The following is an 18799-nucleotide window of genomic DNA, read 5'->3' on the forward strand; positions in this document are numbered from 1 at the left end:
TCAATATGGGATTAAACTGCCATTACGTGCTTCCTAATAAAGACATAATATCGCCTATGCAGTATTCCTACCAAACTGTGTTTAACTTCAATAAAAATATAAGGAAGCAATCAGGCAAATCCAAACTGAGGAACATCTATAAAACTGGCCTAGACTCTTAAAAAATATCAGTGTCATGAAAGATTTAAAAAGACTGGGGAACCAGTGTAGATTAAGGAAATAAAACAACTAATTACATCATAGTTGCATCATATTTGCATTCTGCATTAAAAAAAGAGATTGGGTTGAAAAAAGCTGTAAGAATATTATTAGGACAACTGGAGAAATCTGAATATAGACTGCATATTAGATAATACTATTATATCAGTTTTAAATTTCCTGAATATGATAATTAGACTGTGGTTTATGTAAGAGAACATCCATGTGTGTTGAAATACTTATGGGTGAACTGTCACAATTATCTGTAGCTCCTGAAACAAAATATTAATTGGTAAGTCTAGGGTATTTAATGAATTGTTTATGTAATTTTTCTGCAGCTTTGAAATTTTTTAAAACTGAAAGCATGTGTGCATGCATGTGTTGGATGGAGGTGTAAAAAGTTCCTGGTAAGGTGATTTCTGTTAGTAGGCATTCAATATACAGCTATTAAATGACTCAAAGCATAATACTGCTAGTTCTTGACAACATTGCTAGCTGTATTTGTGGACTGATACTACATACTCCAATTCAGCCCTAGGAAAAAGGCTACATTTGTTTCCTAAAAACCAATGACCCTTTCTCTTTTGTTAGCTCAGCTCTATGTACCTTCATAGTATTTGTAGGTGCTATTTGGTGTTTATTCTGCTCATTTAACTAAATGACTTGGATAGGGAATTTTGGGAGACAACTTCATGGGAATTTTTCAGAACTAATTATCAATTGTAGTGAAAAGATAAAACATACATAATTTTAAATGCATTGTGTGTGGTTGAAAAGTGGACTCAGAAAATGCTTGGCAAGGTGGTTTCTAGTGACTCCTTCTCCAGGAGTCACTAGAGGAGTGGGGGAGGAAAACTCCTAAACCCTTCACCATATTACATACTTGTTCCTCCTCCGGGACTGGTGAGCACCAGAGAAGGGTGTGGGGTTTCCATGCTTTTATGAAGTGTGGCCACTGCAATGATTTTTCTTTTATGTATGCATAGCTTTGTGACATCTTCATCTGCTTTAACATCTTCTGCAGTTCTTTGTTTCACAGCAGCTCCAGGATCAAAATTAAACACCTGGAAAAAGCACAGCCTTTGTTTAAAATATGTCTGCAAAAATATTAAGTAAAAAGATCCCCTTGTTTAAAAAAAAAAGTTCTGCATAGATTAACCCATATATCTGAAGAAAACTTTCTCAAGTTTTTAAATTTAAGAAAAGCAACTTTATATATAATGTAATAAATACCTTCTGCTGAACTTACGGTTTTTAGTGGCAGGGAAAATAATGAAAATTATTCTAATTCTATGACAGCCAAGATAAATACATGGAAAAGTATAGTATCTGATAATGTTCCCAATTTTAGGTACTTCCTGCTGTTACAATAGTACAAAAAAACATATAAAATACAGTTAAAACCCCTAAAATCTGACATTGCTACATGCTAATTTTTTCTTTGGCTTTATTTTATTGCTATATTAATATTACCTTTTTACTGATTAAAAAAAATCTACTACTCTATTTAAAAAATATTTATTGTATATATACGTATAAGCTGTTTCAAGTGCTTTTTCTTGAAAGAGGTGACACAAATAAAAAAGAAAAAGTTGTGTATTGATCTTTAGTTCTGAGATTAGCTCTATTGTAGGTATTCAGAGAATAATGACCTGTGTCTATAGTATATATTTTTAATCATTTAAAATGATTTTGCTTTTTACCTTGCAAAAGAGTAAAACAGTTTCACTTTTGGCTAGAAAGGTTCAGCTTTGTGATTTTAGAAATATTTGTGGCAGATTTATCAACACCAGTGCTAAAAATAACATTGCAGACTGAGCAGTCAGGAAAGAAAATACTGCACTATTAAAGAGTGAGCACGGGTATAGCTCTAAGAAAAAGGTTCAAAACAGGTGTTTTTTTTTTTGCAAAAGAGATTTTGATGAAATATTTAATAGGAATATAGGTTTGTCACCTTTGAAAATGACTCTTGGACTTGAACAATTTTCCACAATTTTTACGTATTCCAAAATGCATGCAAAAGGTATCTAACTTAAGACTTTAAAATGCATATATGATTGGAGAAGTAATATAAAAATGAAATGCCAAATGAGAAAAGCAAATATATGAAACACCTAAAAAATAAAAAATTGCTGATACATCTATTGCGAAATGGTTACCTTGGGAAGAATAAGAGGACATTCCAAGCCACACTTGCATGTTCCGTCAGTAAGCAGGTATGTTTTAACCTGCTCCAAGCAAGATAACAAAGACCCACTGGGACTGTAAAAATAGTTTAAAAAAACATCAGGAAATAATTCTGACTGCACATATTACATGAAAAAAAGGCATAATTTATAGTCTCACTGTCCTTCACAGGATAATATTTTCCTACTAAGGAAAAGCATTTTCTTTGTCAATATTATGTTAGCTACTAAATTATAGCCTTTAACACTATTGCTCTTTCTTTTGAACCAAAATATTTCTCAGAAAAATACAGATCTTCATAGAAAAACAAAAGTACTTTGACAACCGAGAGCAGAGTAAGGATGAGAAAAATGATATTCTTAAAAAAGTGTAGGTAAGAAGGAACAAGAAAACTACATGAAAGTAATCATTATCATTTTGAACCAGAAGATCTATTTTGAAAGCTGTTGGAGAAAAACTGAAATTTAGGAATGTGTTGGAGGTCAAACCAGAAAGTCACCAAGTCTATGAAAGTTTGGGCTAACAAGTTCTTTCCTTTAATCTTGCAGCTCTAGGACCAAGTTGTCCCTCTGTAAAAACAAGTCTCTCTTGTTTCTTTCTCATTCATGTGTTTCTTTGAATACAGATCAGAATGTTGCCAAGCTCAAATTCTAGTGAAGAGTCACGGTGGACTGATAAGGATGGGGATCTCGAGGAAACAGTTTTAGGTGGCAGAAAAGTGCCTTGCAGGCCTTACAGCTGGTGACTGGGTAGTGCTCTCAATGTTACTATTCTTTGGGTGACAGAAGTCAGTATTACGTGATTACTGATCAAATTTAAGTCTATACATTAGGTACTAATTCAGATGACAGGTTAAGTCTTTAATGTTTATTTACATGAGGATTAGTTTAAAATGGGCAATTTTTATCTTAGGACTTTCATTATTAACGTATTGATCTTACAACCTGCATACATATTATGTTTTAAAATTATTATATACTTTTCACTCAAGAATATCTTTTATTTATGACTATTTACCAAAACTTTCACTTAACGCCTTCTGATAAAATTTCCAGAAACAATACTCTCCATTTTGTAAACAGAGCATTACACTACTTGTCATTGTTCAGTTGCCTAGTCATGTCTGACTCTTTGAGACCCCATGGTCTACAGCATGCCAGGCCTCCCTGTCCCTCACCATCTCCTAGAGTTTGCCCAAATTCATGTTCATTGCATCAGTGATGACGTCCAGCCGTCTCAGCCTCTGACACTCTCTTCTCCTTCTGCCCTCAATCTTTCCCAGCATCAGGGACTTTTCCAATGAGTAGTCTGTTCTCATTAAATGACCAAAATACTGGAGCTTCAGTGTCACTATCAGTCCTTCCAGTGAATATTCAGGGTTGATCTCTCTTACGACTAACAGATTTGATCTCCTTGCTGTCCAAGGGACTTTCAGGAATCTTCTCAAGCAACACAGTTCGAAGGCATCAATTTTTTGGCATTCTGCCTTCTTCATGGTCCAGCTCTCACAACCATATGTGACCACTGGGAAAACCATAGCCTTGACTATACAGATCTTTGTCTGCAGAGTAATGTTTCTGCTTTTCAGCACACTGTCTAAGTCTGTCATCACTCTGCTGCCAAGAAGCAATCAATGAACTTCTGATTTCATGGCTGAAGTCACCATTCGCAGTGGTTTTGAACCCCAAGAAGAGGAAATCTGTTACTACTTCCACCTTTCCCCTTTCTATTTGCCATGAAGTAATGGTGGCAGATGCCATGATCTTAGTTTTTTTTTAGTATTTAGTCTTAAGCTGGCTCTTTCACTGTCCTCCTTCACCCTCATCAAGAGGTTCTTTAGTTTTTCTTTGCTTTCTGCCATTAGAGTGGTATCATTGGCATATCTGAGGTTGCTGATATTTCTCTTGCCTATCTTGATTCCGGCTTGTGACTCATCCAGCCTGGCATTTCTCATCATGTGCTCAGCATATAGGTTAAACAAACAGGGTGACAGCAGACAGCCCTGTCCTACTCCTTTCTTGATCTTGAACCAATCAGAACCAATCAGTTGTTCCATACAGGGTTCTAACTGTTGCTTCTTGACCCTTAAACAGGTTTCTCAGGAGACAGGTAAGATGGTCTAGTATTCCCATCTCTGTAAGAGCTTTCCACAGTTTGCCATGATCCACACAGTCAAAGGCTTTACGGTAGTCAATGAAACAGAGATAGAGGTTTTTCTGAAATTCTCTTGCTTTCTCTATAATCCAACGAATGTTGGCAATTTGATCTCTAGTTCTTCTTTCTTTTCTAAACCCACCTTGGACATCTGGAAGTTCTTGGTTTGCTGAAGCCGAGCTTGCAAGATTTTAAGCACGACCTTACTAGCATGGGAGATAAGTGCGATTGTCTGATGGTTAGCACATTCTTTGGTACTACCCTTCTTGGAAATTGGGATGAGGATTGACCTTTTCCAGTCAATCTTTTACACTGCTTTTTACAGACCTTTTACACTACTAGGTGTAGACTATTCTGCTTCTACAAAAATACAGGTAGTAGTTTGGTGTCTATAAATAAACCTGCTTTAGAATGCAATTCATATTTTATTTATGGACAACCATATAAATGACTTGCTGCTGTTGCTAAGTCACTTCAGTCGTGTCTGACTCTCTGTGACCCCAGAGACGGCAGCCCACCAGGCTCCTCCGTCCCTGGGATTCTCCAGGCAAGAACACTGGACTGGGTTGCCTTAGGCATGTAGAAAAATCACAATTAAAATCCTCAACTTTGTTAACTCATTCATTTATTTGGGCTAACACTTTTTTCCAGATGATATGCAAAGAATAAGAATTCCCATATTACAGATTGGAGTTCTACCTAATGGGAGGGCCAGCAAGGTGTTTTGGAGGTCTGGTAGCTTTGATAAAACAAAATCACTAGTTATTATGTGAAGAATTCCAGAATATTGTGAAAAGAAACTGTCTCATGTGTTACGGTTAAAGAAAGTCTATGAATGAATCCTAAAGGATTTAATTGTAAATTAAACTTGAATACAAGAATTCCTGAATTCTATAATATTAGAGTACTCCAGACACTTTAGAAACACTTCCTCTCAATCAGTCAGTTGGGCTCTTTCCTTCAGTTGCAGCTCTTTAATTAACTTCTGGGAGTAATAATTAACATAAAAATAGTTAGAAGTCTTACGGCATAGATAAAGCTTAGAAGATTGGAAGCAGGTGGGAAATTTAATGTGCAGCCTCAATGCCACCCTGAGGCAGGAACAGCTGGAAACTAAACTAAAAATTATAAGCAAACTACACATTGCAAAGGAAGCTATAGAAGGAGGACTAGCCTCTTATATATGTTCAAGTGGTAAGTTAACCAGTTACACATACACATGAAGCAAACCTATGCTGGGTTTAATTTATCTGAAGGTGTTTTAGCTTATCTGGCAAAGTTAGTTTCCAAAATAATCCCTAGTGTGCAGATTTGGGTTGGGAGAATTAAAACTAACTCATACTAACAGTAAAGTCTACTCAGACTTGGGATGTCATGAGCAAGACAACTGACAGACTTCCAGAATGAATTTGCCTTAACTCTCAGCAACCTAAAAAGCTGATTTATCTTTCACACGGAGAAAGAAGAAACAAAACAAAACAAAACAAAACAAATAAACTGAAATTATCAAGATTTTTGGAGTTAACTGCTCTTAGTTGTAAATATATAACACTTGCTCCTTACAGACTAGAACAACTGTAAACAGGAACACAACACCGGTGTCTTGCTACATTACACTGATAAAGTATTCCTGGAAGTTTGGTAACAGGATTGGCAATAGAAACACTTTGGGAAAGTTATCCCTCGTGTCCTCATCCATCTAATCTTTAATGGGGTGAGCTCCACGTTCCCTGCTTTCTTATCCCTTCACTTCAATTAATACAGAGCACCTCCTAAATATTACAGAAATTAAAAAAGATGTTCAAAAGAATTTCAGTTGGTCATTAAGTTTACCTCAAGAAATAACTTCTACCAAACAAACAAATCCAGGACAGGATCTGAACTGACTTCTGAGATGTTATAGTACAAAATTGTCTGAGTATGTATCATGTGAAATTCCTCATTTATATAAATACAGCTTTGCACAAACAAGAATTTCACTGAAGCTGAGATACAAATAAAAGTAATAATGATGAACTGAAAGCAACATAATTAATCTAATGATGCAATGTGATATCTTTTAAAAAGTTCTCTTCATCATAGCTTTTTAAAAAATTACATCACAGAGAAAGATTTATGGTATCCTACTCACATATTTACCAATAAACTACAAAGTAAGGAACTTAGGTGCCAATTATTTAATAGTAAGACTAAAAGTTCTTGCGAACAGTTATTTCATTCAACTTGCTCAACATAACAAAGACCATCAAAATTTAAAATAACAGGTATTTACATGTAATCTGTATGATTTTTACTTGTGAGATGACTCCATCATGACTTTTTCTTTTTTATTATTATATGCAGGGAATAGATTAAAAACTGCACAGAAAAAACAGGTAAATTATTTTTAGTTAATATCAGGCATTAAGAAACTGGTAATTGAAACTGCCTATAGAGAAAAACACAACCTTACATCAGAGTAGCCAGCGGAAGCACTATGAAGGACAATAATATTGTCAGGAGACATCGGGTCTATTTTCAGTATTTTACATTCTCCTGCGAATGTGGTAATGACGCTCATGGGTTTCTTTTAGAAATCTTCATCTTTTTCTTTATCCTTGTTAGAGAGATAAGCAGGGCGACACTTTATATAAACACAAATAATGCATAAAAATCCTCTCTTGTAACCTAAGGCAGGTTTTATATTGCAAAATAATATAAATAAAAACACAATATTTCCAGCACAAAGATCATTTATTCAAATTGACTTGAGGTGCTACCAGTCACAATATTTTACGTTCTCAGAGGAACAGGCTGTACCTTCTTTATTTGGTGGCTGCAAACTTGGAGATAATGCAGGGAATAGGAAGGGCTCACCTGATGTAAAGCACTCCATTTTGATCCACACGACGCTGCCAACCCACAGGAACTTGTATAGCTGGAAGACCTCCATCCTTGTCCCCTCCGTCACACTCCTTGCCTCCATTCATTTTCTGTGTCTGCTTAGGACTCCCCAAAGATATCAGCAATAAGATGATGTCCTTGTATTACAGGGCATCGTGGCCTTCAAAAATGGCCAATGCAGCACAGTTTTCCCCAGACTGTACAAAATGCATTGGGAAGCTTCGGCTCAGTTTGGAACCAAGTCCTTGAAATCTGCCATTGTAGAAAAAATCAGTTTCCCATTATAATCTACATTAAATAACCAATATTTAATTCCTAAGGATGGTCTACATGGGTAAAAACAAGTGCTTCTGACTAACGAAAATCATATTCAGCAATGCTGGTACCTGTCTGAAGTGGGAGAGGGGAGGAGTGTAAGTTTTTAGTTCAACATTTTGTCTTGAACCTTCATGTTGGACTAAAACAACCTCTATTGTTTAGAAACTGGTCTCATTTTTATAGTGTGAGTCAGTTAATATTTTCAGGTACTACCCGCCTTTATAGGCCACATTCTTTAAAGTTTCTCTTCATCTTCCAATCTGAATCCAAGATGTTGCAAGTTGGTTCATCTGATGTTTTCATGTCTTCAAAATTCCAATAAGGTAGCCTGAAACACATATAAATACGTAAACACTATATTTAATAATGAAAAACTGAGAAGCTGCACACTTTTAAAAATGGAATAAATTGGTAAGTGTAGCAAGCCATTTTGATGTCCTTTGCTGTCAAATCACATGTCAAAGTCAACTTTTCTTCTTCCAGCTTGATCTACTTACTCCAGATCAACCAGTCTGCTGGCTCTTCAACACATGTAGCTTTCTAATTACTAGAGACAGACTCATAACCATGGCATTACATATATATACAACCTCCTTCTGGCAATAAAAACATATCTATCACCTCTTGTGACCTAACAACTAGAAAGCTGTGTGTTAATACAATCACTTTTGATTACTCTTTAATTCTACAAACCCCTATAATTAACTTTTCTAATCTTTATATTCACCTAAACAAGAGGGTTTTTTTTTTTTTTTCTTGAAGAGAAAATTAAAAGGAAATAAACACACACGTGCATTCCCAAGTATGAGAAGACTTTCCCCCACTGTTCTGGGCTATAAGAGTGGGAATTGCTTTACTTAAGATTTACAAATTCCCTTCTATTATGGAGTATTCTCTTAATTCCTTTTTTTGTGTCACAAGGTACTGTTTGGGGAGAAGACACATTGGCCTGAAACAGCAGCAGTCAGTGCTAAGGTGGAATGCTACAAGAGGTCATCTTAATGGAACTGGTGAATAAACAAATATGGCAAATAAATTTTTAAAAAGATTTAGTACTTAATTCTGGTGAAAAATGTGATACCACAACTGCTAGCATTGTTGTGGCAAACAAGACTTTTTATAATCAATTTAATACACAGTGTGTGATTACCTTGTGGAACTCATGAAAGTACACTAAAGGATGAATGAAAAAAACTATTCTACTGTTACATGAGTAGGGCCTGTAGTTTGTTGATAAAAATTTCTGGTGACAGCATCATCCATGATTAAAAATGCTGAATCTTAAACAACTTAACTGAAAGTAAAGGTAATATGCTCTCAAAAACTCTGTTAAATGACTTAAGATTCATATCACAGTATTAAGACTGTTTAAATTTTTAATAAAAAATATTTTAGATAGTTTTATATATTCATGTATGACTCAGTCAACAAATTAAATAAATTAAACAGTGTTAATAGACATAAAACTACTCAAGTTCCAAACCTTTCTTCAGATTTTTTCATTGGGAAAGTAGGAGAATACTTTATAGTTAAAAGCATTATGTATTCAGGCATATGCCTTATTTGCTGGCTTGCCTGTGAGGCAGATTAAAGAGGAGCTACCCCACGTCCGAGGTCAGGGGCAGAAGCCGGGAGGACCCCATGACTGAAGGGCGGTGGCCAAGAGGAGTTACCCCACGTCCGAGGTCACGGGCAGCGGCCGAGAGAGCCAGGCTGCGACGGCGCAGGAACGGCCGAGAAGAGCTACCTGAGTCCGAGGTCAGGGGCGGCAACCGAGAGGAGCTACCCCACGCCCCCACGCCCGAGGCCAGGGGCGGCGGCCAGGAGGACCAACCCCACGTCCAAGCAGCAGTGGCTGCGCGGGCGCAGGAAGGCCTAGAAGAGCTATCCCACGTTGAAGGTCAGGAAGGGCAGCTGTGAGGAGATACCCCTCATCCAAGGTAAGAAGCAACAGCTGTGCTTTGCTGGAGCAGCCGTGAAGAGATACCCCAAGCCCAGGGTAAGAGAAACCCAAGTAAGACGGTAGGTGTTGCAACAGGCATCAGAGGGCAGTCACACTGAAACCATATTCACAGAAAACTAGTCAATCTACTCACACTAGGACCACAGCCTTGTCTAACTCAATGAAACTGAGCCATGCCCGTGGGGCAACCCAAGACGGGCGGGTCATGGTGGAGAGGTCTGAAAGAATGTGGTCCACTGGAGAAGGGAATGGTAAACCACTTCAGTATTCTTGCCTTGAGAACCCCATGAACAGTATGAAAAGGCAAAATGATAGGATACTGAAAGAGGAACTCCCCACATCAGTAGGTGCCCAATATGCTACTGGAGATCAGTGGAGAAATAACTCCAGAAAGAATGAAGGAATGGAGCCAAAGCAAAAACAATACCCAGTTGTGGATGTGACTGGTGATAGAAGCAATGTCCGATGCTGTAAAGAGCAGTATTGCATAGGAACCTGGAATGTCAGGTCCATGAATCAAGGCAAATTGGAAGTAGTCAAACAAGAGATGGCAAGAGTGAATGTCGACATTCTAGGAATCAGTGAACTGAAATGGACTGGAATGGGTGAATTTAACTCAGATGACCATTATATCTACTACTGCGGGCAGGAATCTCTCAGAAGAAATGGAGTAGCCATCATGGTCAACAAAAGAGTCCAAAATGCAGTACTTGGATGCAGTCTCAAAAACGATAGAATGATCTCTGTTCATTTCCAAGGCAAAGCATTCAATATCACAGTAATCCAAGTCTATGCCTCAACCAGTAATGCTGAAAAAGCTGAAGTTGAATGGTTAAGACCTACAAGACCTTTTAGAACTAACACCCAAAAAAGATGTCCTTTTCATTATAGGGGACTGGAATGCAAAAGTAGGAAGTCAAGAAACACCTGGAATAACAGGCAAATGTGGCCTTGGAATACAGAATGAAGCAGGGCAAAGACTAATAGAGTTTTGCCAAGAAAATGCACTGGTCATAGCAAACACCCTCTTCCAACAACACAAGAGAAGACTCTACACATGGACATCACCAGATGGTCAACACCAAAATCAGATTGATTATATTCTTTGCAGCCAAAGATAGAGAAGCTCTATACAGTCAACAAAAACAAGATCGGGAGCTGACTGTGGCTCAGATCATGAACTCGTTATTGCCAAATTCAGACTTAAATTGAAGAAAGTAGGGAAAATCACTAGACCATTCAGGCATGACCTAAATCAAATCCCTTATGATTATACAGGGGAAGTGAGAAATAGATTTAAGGGACTAGATGTGATAGAGTGCTTGAGGAACTATGGACGGAGGTTCGTGACATTGTACAGGAGACAGGGATCAAGACCATCCCCATGGAAAAGAAATGCAAAAAAGCAAAATGGCTGTCTGGGGAGGCCTTACAAATAGCTGTGAAAAGAAGAGAAGTGAAAAGCAAAGGAGAAAAGGAAAGATATAAGCATCTGAATGCAGAGTTCCAAAGAATAGCAAGAAGAGATAAGAAAGCCTTCCTCAGCGATCAATGCAAAGAAATAGAGGAAAACAACAGAATGGGAAAGACTACAGATCTCTTCAAGAAAATTAGAGATACCAAGGGAGCATTTCATGCAAAGATGGGCTCTGATAAAGGACAGAAATGGTATGGACCTAACAGAAGCAGAAGACATTAAGAGGTGGCAAGAATACACAGAAGAACTGTACAAAAAAGATCTTCATGACCCAGATAATCACGATGGTGTGGTCACTGACCTAGAGCCAGACATCCTGGAATGTGAAGTCAAGTGGGCCTTAGAAAGCATCACTATGAACAAAGCTAGTGGAGGTGATGGAATTCCAGTGGAGCTATTCCAAATCCTGGAAGATGATGCTCTGAAAGTGCTGCACTCAATATGCCAGCAAATTTGGAAAACTCAGCAGTGGCCACAGGACTGGAAAAGGTCAGTTTTCATTCCAATCCCAAAGAAAGGCAATGCCAAAGAATGCTCAAACTACTGCACAATTGCACTCATCTCACACACTAGTAAAGTAATGCTCAAAATTCTCCAAGCCAGGCTTGGGCAATACGTGAACCGTGAACTTCCTGATGTTCAAGCTGATTTTATAAAAGGCAGAGGAACCAGAGATCAAATTGCCAACATCTGCTGGACCATCAAAAAAGCAAGAGAGTTCCAGAAAAACATCTATTTCTGCTTTATTGACTATGCCAAAGCCTTTGACTGTGTGGATCACAATAAACTGTGGAAAATTGTCCAAGAGATGGGAATACCAGAACACCTGACCTGCCTCTTGAGAAACCTGTATGCAGGTCAGGAAGCAACAGTTAGAACTGGACATGGAACAACAGACTGGTTCCAAATAGGAAAAGGAGTACGTCAAGGCTGTATATTGTCACCCTGCTTATTTAACTTATATGCAGAGTACATCATGACAAACGCTGGACTGGAAGAAGCACAAGCTAGAATCAAGATTGCCAAGAGAAATATCAATAACCTCAGATATGCAGATGACACCACCCTTATGGCAGAAAGTGAAGAGGAACTAAAACGCCTCTTGATGAAAGTGAAAGAGGAGAGTGAAAAAGTTGGCTTAAAGCTCAACATTCAGAAAACTAAGATCATGGCATCCGGTCCCATCACTTCATGGGAAATAGATGGGGAAACAGTGGAAACAGTGTCAGACTTTATTTTTTTGGGTCCAAAATCACTGCAGATGGTGATTGCAGCCATGAAATTAAAAGACGCTTACTCCTTGGAAGGAAAGTTATGACCAACCTAGACAGCATATTCAAAAGCAGAGACATGACTTTGCCAACAAAGGTCCGTCTAGTCAAGGCTATGGTTTTTGCAGTGGTCATGTATGGATGTGAGAGTTGGACTGTGAAGAAGGCTGAGCGCCGAACAATTGATGCTTTTGAACTGTGGTGCTGGAGAAGACTCTTGAGAGTCCCTTGGACGGCAAGGAGATCCAACCAGTCCATTCTGAAGGAGATCAGCCCTGGGATTTCTTTGGAAGGAATGATGCTAAAGCTGAAACTCCAGTACTTTGGCCACCTCATGTGAAGAGTTGACTCATTGGAAAAGACTCTGATGCTGGGAGGGATTGGGGGCAGGAGGGGAAGGGGACGACAGAGGATGAGATGGCTGGATGGCATCACTGACCTGATGGACGTTGAGTCTGAGTGAACTCCAGGAGTTGGTGATGGACAGGGAGGCCTGGTGTGCTGCGATTCATGTGGTCCCAAATAATCGGACACGACTGAGCGACTGAACTGAATTGAACTGAATGAAGCATGTACTAATTTAGCTGAAAGTCAGGAACCATAGGGATGGGAGTGGGAAACACTGGCAAGCAGTGGGAAAAGTAGCAAAACTTTATTGGGAAAAATGTGGAGTATAAAGGAAAGTGCCAAGTAGTGCATTTTCAGTGGTGACTCAAGGTGCTAATTACATTGCTAGGTCCACTCCACTGGGTCTATGCCTCTTATAGAAATGACCTGCTTGCATGCATAGCACCTTATTTCTGTCTCTCATTCATTGCTCCTTTAACCATGATCCCTGTTGATCATGTATGTGTTTATTCATATTTCATTCTACAGTTAGTGAGCAGCTATTACTTATGAGGCCTATGCTATGTGCTGGAGTTCAAAGGTGGTGTTTGTGCTCAGCCACTTAGTCGTGTCTGACTCTTTGCAACCTCCACCTCCTCTATCCATGGGATTCTCCAGGCAAGAATAGTAGAGTGGGCTGCCGTTTCCTCTTTCAGGGAATCTTCCCAACCCAGGGATTGAACCCTCATCTCCTGAGGCTCCTGATTCTTCACTACTGAGCCACCTGGGAAGTTCCACAAAGGTGGTAAGACACCACTTTATCCAAAGCCCAGGGCAATGTCTGGCACTAAAGAGCTGCTGAGGGGAAAACAAAAAGCTGCTGAGTGGGGAAAATAGAAAAGAAAGAGGGAGGGAGGGGTTCAGGAAAGGATGGAGAAAGCAAGGAAGGGAAGAACAGTCCCTGTTCTCAGGGAGTTTCCTGCCTAGTAGAGCTCCTGGTGCTAGTGTAAGATGAGAAAGAATTCTGTGTCATTCTGGACTCCCAGTCTGATCAAACAGCAACAGACACTGATGAGTAAACATGATTTTTACAGTCTTTTTTTCACACTCATTTTATTACCTTACTTTTCCCTAAAGCGAAGTCTTCCATGGCCTGTGGTCTTTAGATTGGACTAGCTCTCATTTTCCTTACTTTCAAGCTTTCTGATCATTTGATGCCAATTTCTCTTTCTTTTTGATTTGCCTGCTCTTGCGTGTGACTCCAACTTTCCTGAGATGGACTGGCTCACGCCCTTAAGTAATTTGTGGATCTGCCAGATAATGACATCAGACTGATTTCTGCCAAATATCTTCCTCATATTTCAGTAATCAAAACTACAAAGATCTGACGGCTGGGTTTTAGCCTGCAGTTTTGAAAGCATGGTCCTGGGACCACCATCATTACTGTTAACAGCTGGGATCCTGTTACAAATGCAGAATCACGGAACTGACCCCATACTTTCTTAATCAGAAACCCTGGAGGGCAATCTTTTAAAACAAACAAACAAACAAACAAGCCCTCTAGGTGATTCAATGGCATGCTCAAGTTTGAGACCCACTGACTCAGACTTCTGTACCAGCTTCCCTTCCCAGGATAGGACCTGGTTTTACATTTCCACGGCTGGCCCACTTCTTCCTTTTGTTCCTGGGAGGGTCATCCTTTTTTTTTTGGCTGATACTTTGGCATTTTAGAGGCAGCTTAAGGAAATGGCAACCCACTCCAGTGTTCTTGTCTGGAGAATCCCAGGGACGGGGGAGCCTGGTAGGCTACCTTCTACGGGGTCACACAGAGTTGGACATGACTGAAGTGACTTAGCATAGCATAGCATAATTGTTAAGGGCCTTAGGAACTCCTCAGAGAGCTGAAGTCCAGCGACTATTATCATTTGTTTATCTCTAAGTGGGACTGATTTCCTCAACATTTATTTTATAAATTTGGAAAATTCAGAGATGTTTGTGATGAAAATTAAAATTGAACTCTAATCTCACTGTTGAATAATAACCACTGCAAACGTGGATGACTTTCAATCATTGTTTTAAAAAAGTTTTAAAAGCACACATTAAAAAGAGTCTAATAAACAATGAGCTACCGCTCCAAATTTACAATGCATTTTGTCACTTTGCTTATTTAAAAAAAAAACAAAAACACTTAGAAAATATTACAGATGAAGTTCAATACTATCCCTCACTCCCATCCAGTTTCTCTTTTTAGTCCTGTTCCCCTCCCCTCTGGCCTAAAGAAAACTAACACTCCTATTCTGGTCTGTAGAGAGTCCCTTGGACTGCAAGGAGATCAAACCAGTCAATCCTAAAGGAAATCAACCCTGAATATTCATTGGAAGGACTGATGTTGAAGCTGAAGCTCCAATACTTTGGCCACCTGATGCGAAGAGCTGACTTATTGGAAAAGACCCTGATGCTGGTAAAGACTGAGGACAGAAGAAGGGGACGACAGAGGAGGAGATGGTTGGATGGCATCACTGACTCAATGGACATAAGTTTGAGTAAGCTCTGGGAGCCACTAGGGAAGCCCACAGATGGACAGGGAAGCCTGGTGTGCTGCAGTCCATGGGGTCTCAAAGAGTCAGACATGACTCAGTGAATGAACAGCAACAATCAATCCTTCCAGGCTATGTTTTTACAGGTAAACAATATTTGGCTTTGTTATAAGTATTTTAAAGTTTTTATTTTACATAAATACTATTATACATACATATTCTTCAACTTGCTTTTTAAAATTCAACATTGTTTTGAGTGCTATCTCTGTTGACATATACGGATCTATCTCTTCTGCAGAAATATAGATCCAATTTGTTCATTTTAAACATCTGAATAGTATTCTATCATATAAATTTACAAATATTCATCTATTGGAATATCAATCATATTAATGTTGGGTCTGCACATTTAAACTTTGGAGGCACTGCCAAATTGCTATTGAAAAAAGCTAAGGTAATTCCAATTTTTTTCTATGTATAATAGTGCCTTCTTTAAATATTGAATTATTACCACTTTGCACTTTATTTTCAACTTAAGCATTTTACTATGGCATTCAATATTTACTTCCCTTTTGTGGAAATAGATTTTTCTCACTGAGAAGGCCATGCATCTCAAACTTCTGAAAACCGATACATGCCCTCTTTTGCTAAATATTATAGTCTATTCTATTTGCCTCTGAGATTCTGATAACTTTATCTTCTATATAGACCAATTATTCAAAACTCATTCAAGTTTTTATAGTTTTATCATTAAAAACAAAAGTTTATCCTTTTTTTCAAATTTAACATAAAAACTACATACCCACAACATTTTCCCTTCACCTTGCCTGAAGATTTCATTATGATCTATCCTGTTTACATGGCTTGGTTTAACCCCAAAAGACAGAGATTAAAACAAAAATGTCCGGAAACATGAAAGGCACTTTTGTCTCACTAACACTGAGGATCAGGGATAGATCTTACACACAGGACATTATTTAAATTGATTACAAACATTTCTGGCAGAAGTAAAAATAAAAAAAGTAGGGTGTGTGTGTGTATGTGTTCTGAGGAGAATATCTGCCACCATTCTTTCAACATTTTCATTTTCCATCCCCCTTTCAATATGCAAATAAGTCTATGACAGTTGGCTTTTGTTGAACTGAATTTTAGTGACCTGATTTAATTCTTTGCATTGGCTTCATACAGAATTCAAATTAGACGTCACCTCCTCAAAGAGACACTGTAAATCCTAAGTATTCTCCCACACATTGTTAATTCACTGATACCTCTTATTAACTGATTTTTTTTTTATCATTTATTTGTTTGTTAATCTTTCCCCACAGGAATGTAAACTAACTCCTTACATCAGGGACCTTGTTTCTCTAGGTTCTTTCAATAGTTCCATTTCCTGATTAAAGCAGGTTTACTGCCTCACCTACTGGGTGCTTAAATACTTGATGAAGACCACGTACATTCCAATTAGCCAACATAGTTTTATATTCTGATTTTTACCATGTAGACCTGTAAGGTTTTTAGCAACACAGACATCTAAAATGAAAGAGAAGGTTTAAAAAGAAGTCAGTAGAAGCTAGGGACTATGCATGTTGACAAAAAACACAAAGGATTTTTTTTTTTTTTGCTCTAGCTTTGTCTCTAATGATCTCACAATCTCTGAGTAATAATTTTTGTGTAGAAAAACCATGATAGGGCTTCTAAGAAAAATAATATAACTTTTTATTTTATTTGTAAAGTACATCAGAGTTTTATTTAAATAGCTTATATACACACTTTAATTGGATTAATAAAGGAACCACTAAAATGAATGCAACCATATAAAAATGAAACCTGTATTTCAACATGATGTAGCTAAGGCAATAGATGGCTTTTTCTCTTTCTGCTTTACCGACATTCTTGTCAACCTAAGGATAAACTCACTGTGTTATGCAGTGTTAAGTACATATTTTAGAAGTTATACCCAAAATACCAAGAAGACTAGATATCAGAGAGTATGACATCATGAAAATAAGTAGCTACTTTTCATAAATTTCTCTGAATAACAACAAACATCATATATTTTTCTGAATAATGTCACAAACTTGATTAATGGTGAAAACAATGAATTGATTTTTAAGTCATGTGATACTGTGAGTAAATTCTATTAAAATGTTTATCACATTAATCACACATTAATCTTGTACTCAGTGGCATTACTTGGATACACAGTAGGACAGAATGAATACTGAATGAACTACTGATTTATCAAAATGAGACCATGTAAATTAGATAAAATACCAATATTTAACACAAATGTAAATTATCACATATATTTTATACACAATGATTATAAAGTTAACTCATGAAATATTCAAAGTTTAGAAGTCTCCTCCAATAAGTCAACTATACTTCAATAACAAAAAAAGGAAGTCTCTTCCATTCTGACATTTGCAAGGATTAACGCCTCATGTTCAACACTTGAGAAGAAAGGCTCACATGAAACCTAACTCTCTATCTAAATTCTGAAACAATATGTACATGCAACAACAGATATGATTGGATTAAGAAATAACATGAGCATTAGCATTTTGAAGCATAATGTCTGAGTAGCTACAACATTATTATTATTTGATTGGGTAATAAATGGATATACTCATCCTCTTTCCATTAGTTAAATTATGCTTGTTAGGGTAACCCTAAATGATATTTGCCTCTTTCAGTTATCTTTCACCCTCATACCAATTTACACAGTTCCTTTATAGCACTTAGCCAGCCCTCCCATCCAATCTTGCCATCTGTTTCACCTTTCACCTATTTGTTTAAGCTATGCATTTTTACTTATGAGCACCCTTATCTTACAGTTATATCTTCTTTCATTTAAAAAAAATCTTCCAATAAATTAGCTTCATTTTAACTCTGGTTGTTATTTTCATTTGGTTCTTATCGTCACTGTGCAGCCACCTTTTCCAAAACAGACCTCTCAGATATATCTTCTGTAAGAGACCTAATGCCTCTGCCAGGCTCCACTTACTCACCCCAAACTACCCCAGTGCAATTTACATTTGTTTTACAGATTTATCAGGATATAAGCACATCTTTCCTGCCTTGATCGTTAAAACTCTCTGGTTTCAAACATCCTTGCCCTTTCAGTGTAAAAGAGTGTTAATGTTCAAAAACTGTGTATGAGGATGACATCAGTCCTCAGAGGCAAGGTAACACACAAACTGAACTCTGCCCATCAATGGTCAGGAGGATAATTTACCTAGAACTTACACATTCTAGGCACACAGAAGCCTTTAGAAGACTAAATGCTAAATGTAGCAGGCTGCAATTGGCCACAGACATCTTGTAGTTCCTTCCATTAGGAAATGAGATTTACTACTCTGCCCTTTGGATCCGGGCTGACCTTGTGACTTGCTTTGATCAGTAGAATGTGATATAGCTCAAGGGATGGGCCTAAGCCTCAAGAGGCCTTGTATCTTCCATTCTTGCTTCTTGGAATGCCACT

At 37.9% G+C, this 18799-nt stretch overlaps 1 protein-coding gene across 5 annotated transcripts in view; it reads right to left on the reverse strand.

The window, feature by feature from the left end:
- Nucleotides 1-18799, reverse strand: part of MBD5 (methyl-CpG binding domain protein 5) — a 159714-nt gene that overhangs the window by 53658 nt on the left and 87257 nt on the right. For all 5 annotated transcript variants that reach the window (XM_027561265.1, XM_027561281.1, XM_027561274.1 and 2 more), the window contains 3 exons: nt 7396-8068; nt 2358-2460; nt 1082-1262 (listed from right to left, as the gene is read on the reverse strand). In XM_027561265.1, coding sequence (XP_027417066.1) covers nt 1082-1262; nt 2358-2460; nt 7396-7508 — 397 coding nt within the window. In that variant the 5' untranslated portion in view covers nt 7509-8068. The remainder of the gene's footprint in view (nt 1-1081; nt 1263-2357; nt 2461-7395; nt 8069-18799) is intronic.

Source organism: Bos indicus x Bos taurus, chromosome 2, assembly GCF_003369695.1.
Source record: "Bos indicus x Bos taurus breed Angus x Brahman F1 hybrid chromosome 2, Bos_hybrid_MaternalHap_v2.0, whole genome shotgun sequence".
Lineage (NCBI taxonomy): Eukaryota > Metazoa > Chordata > Mammalia > Artiodactyla > Bovidae > Bos > Bos indicus x Bos taurus.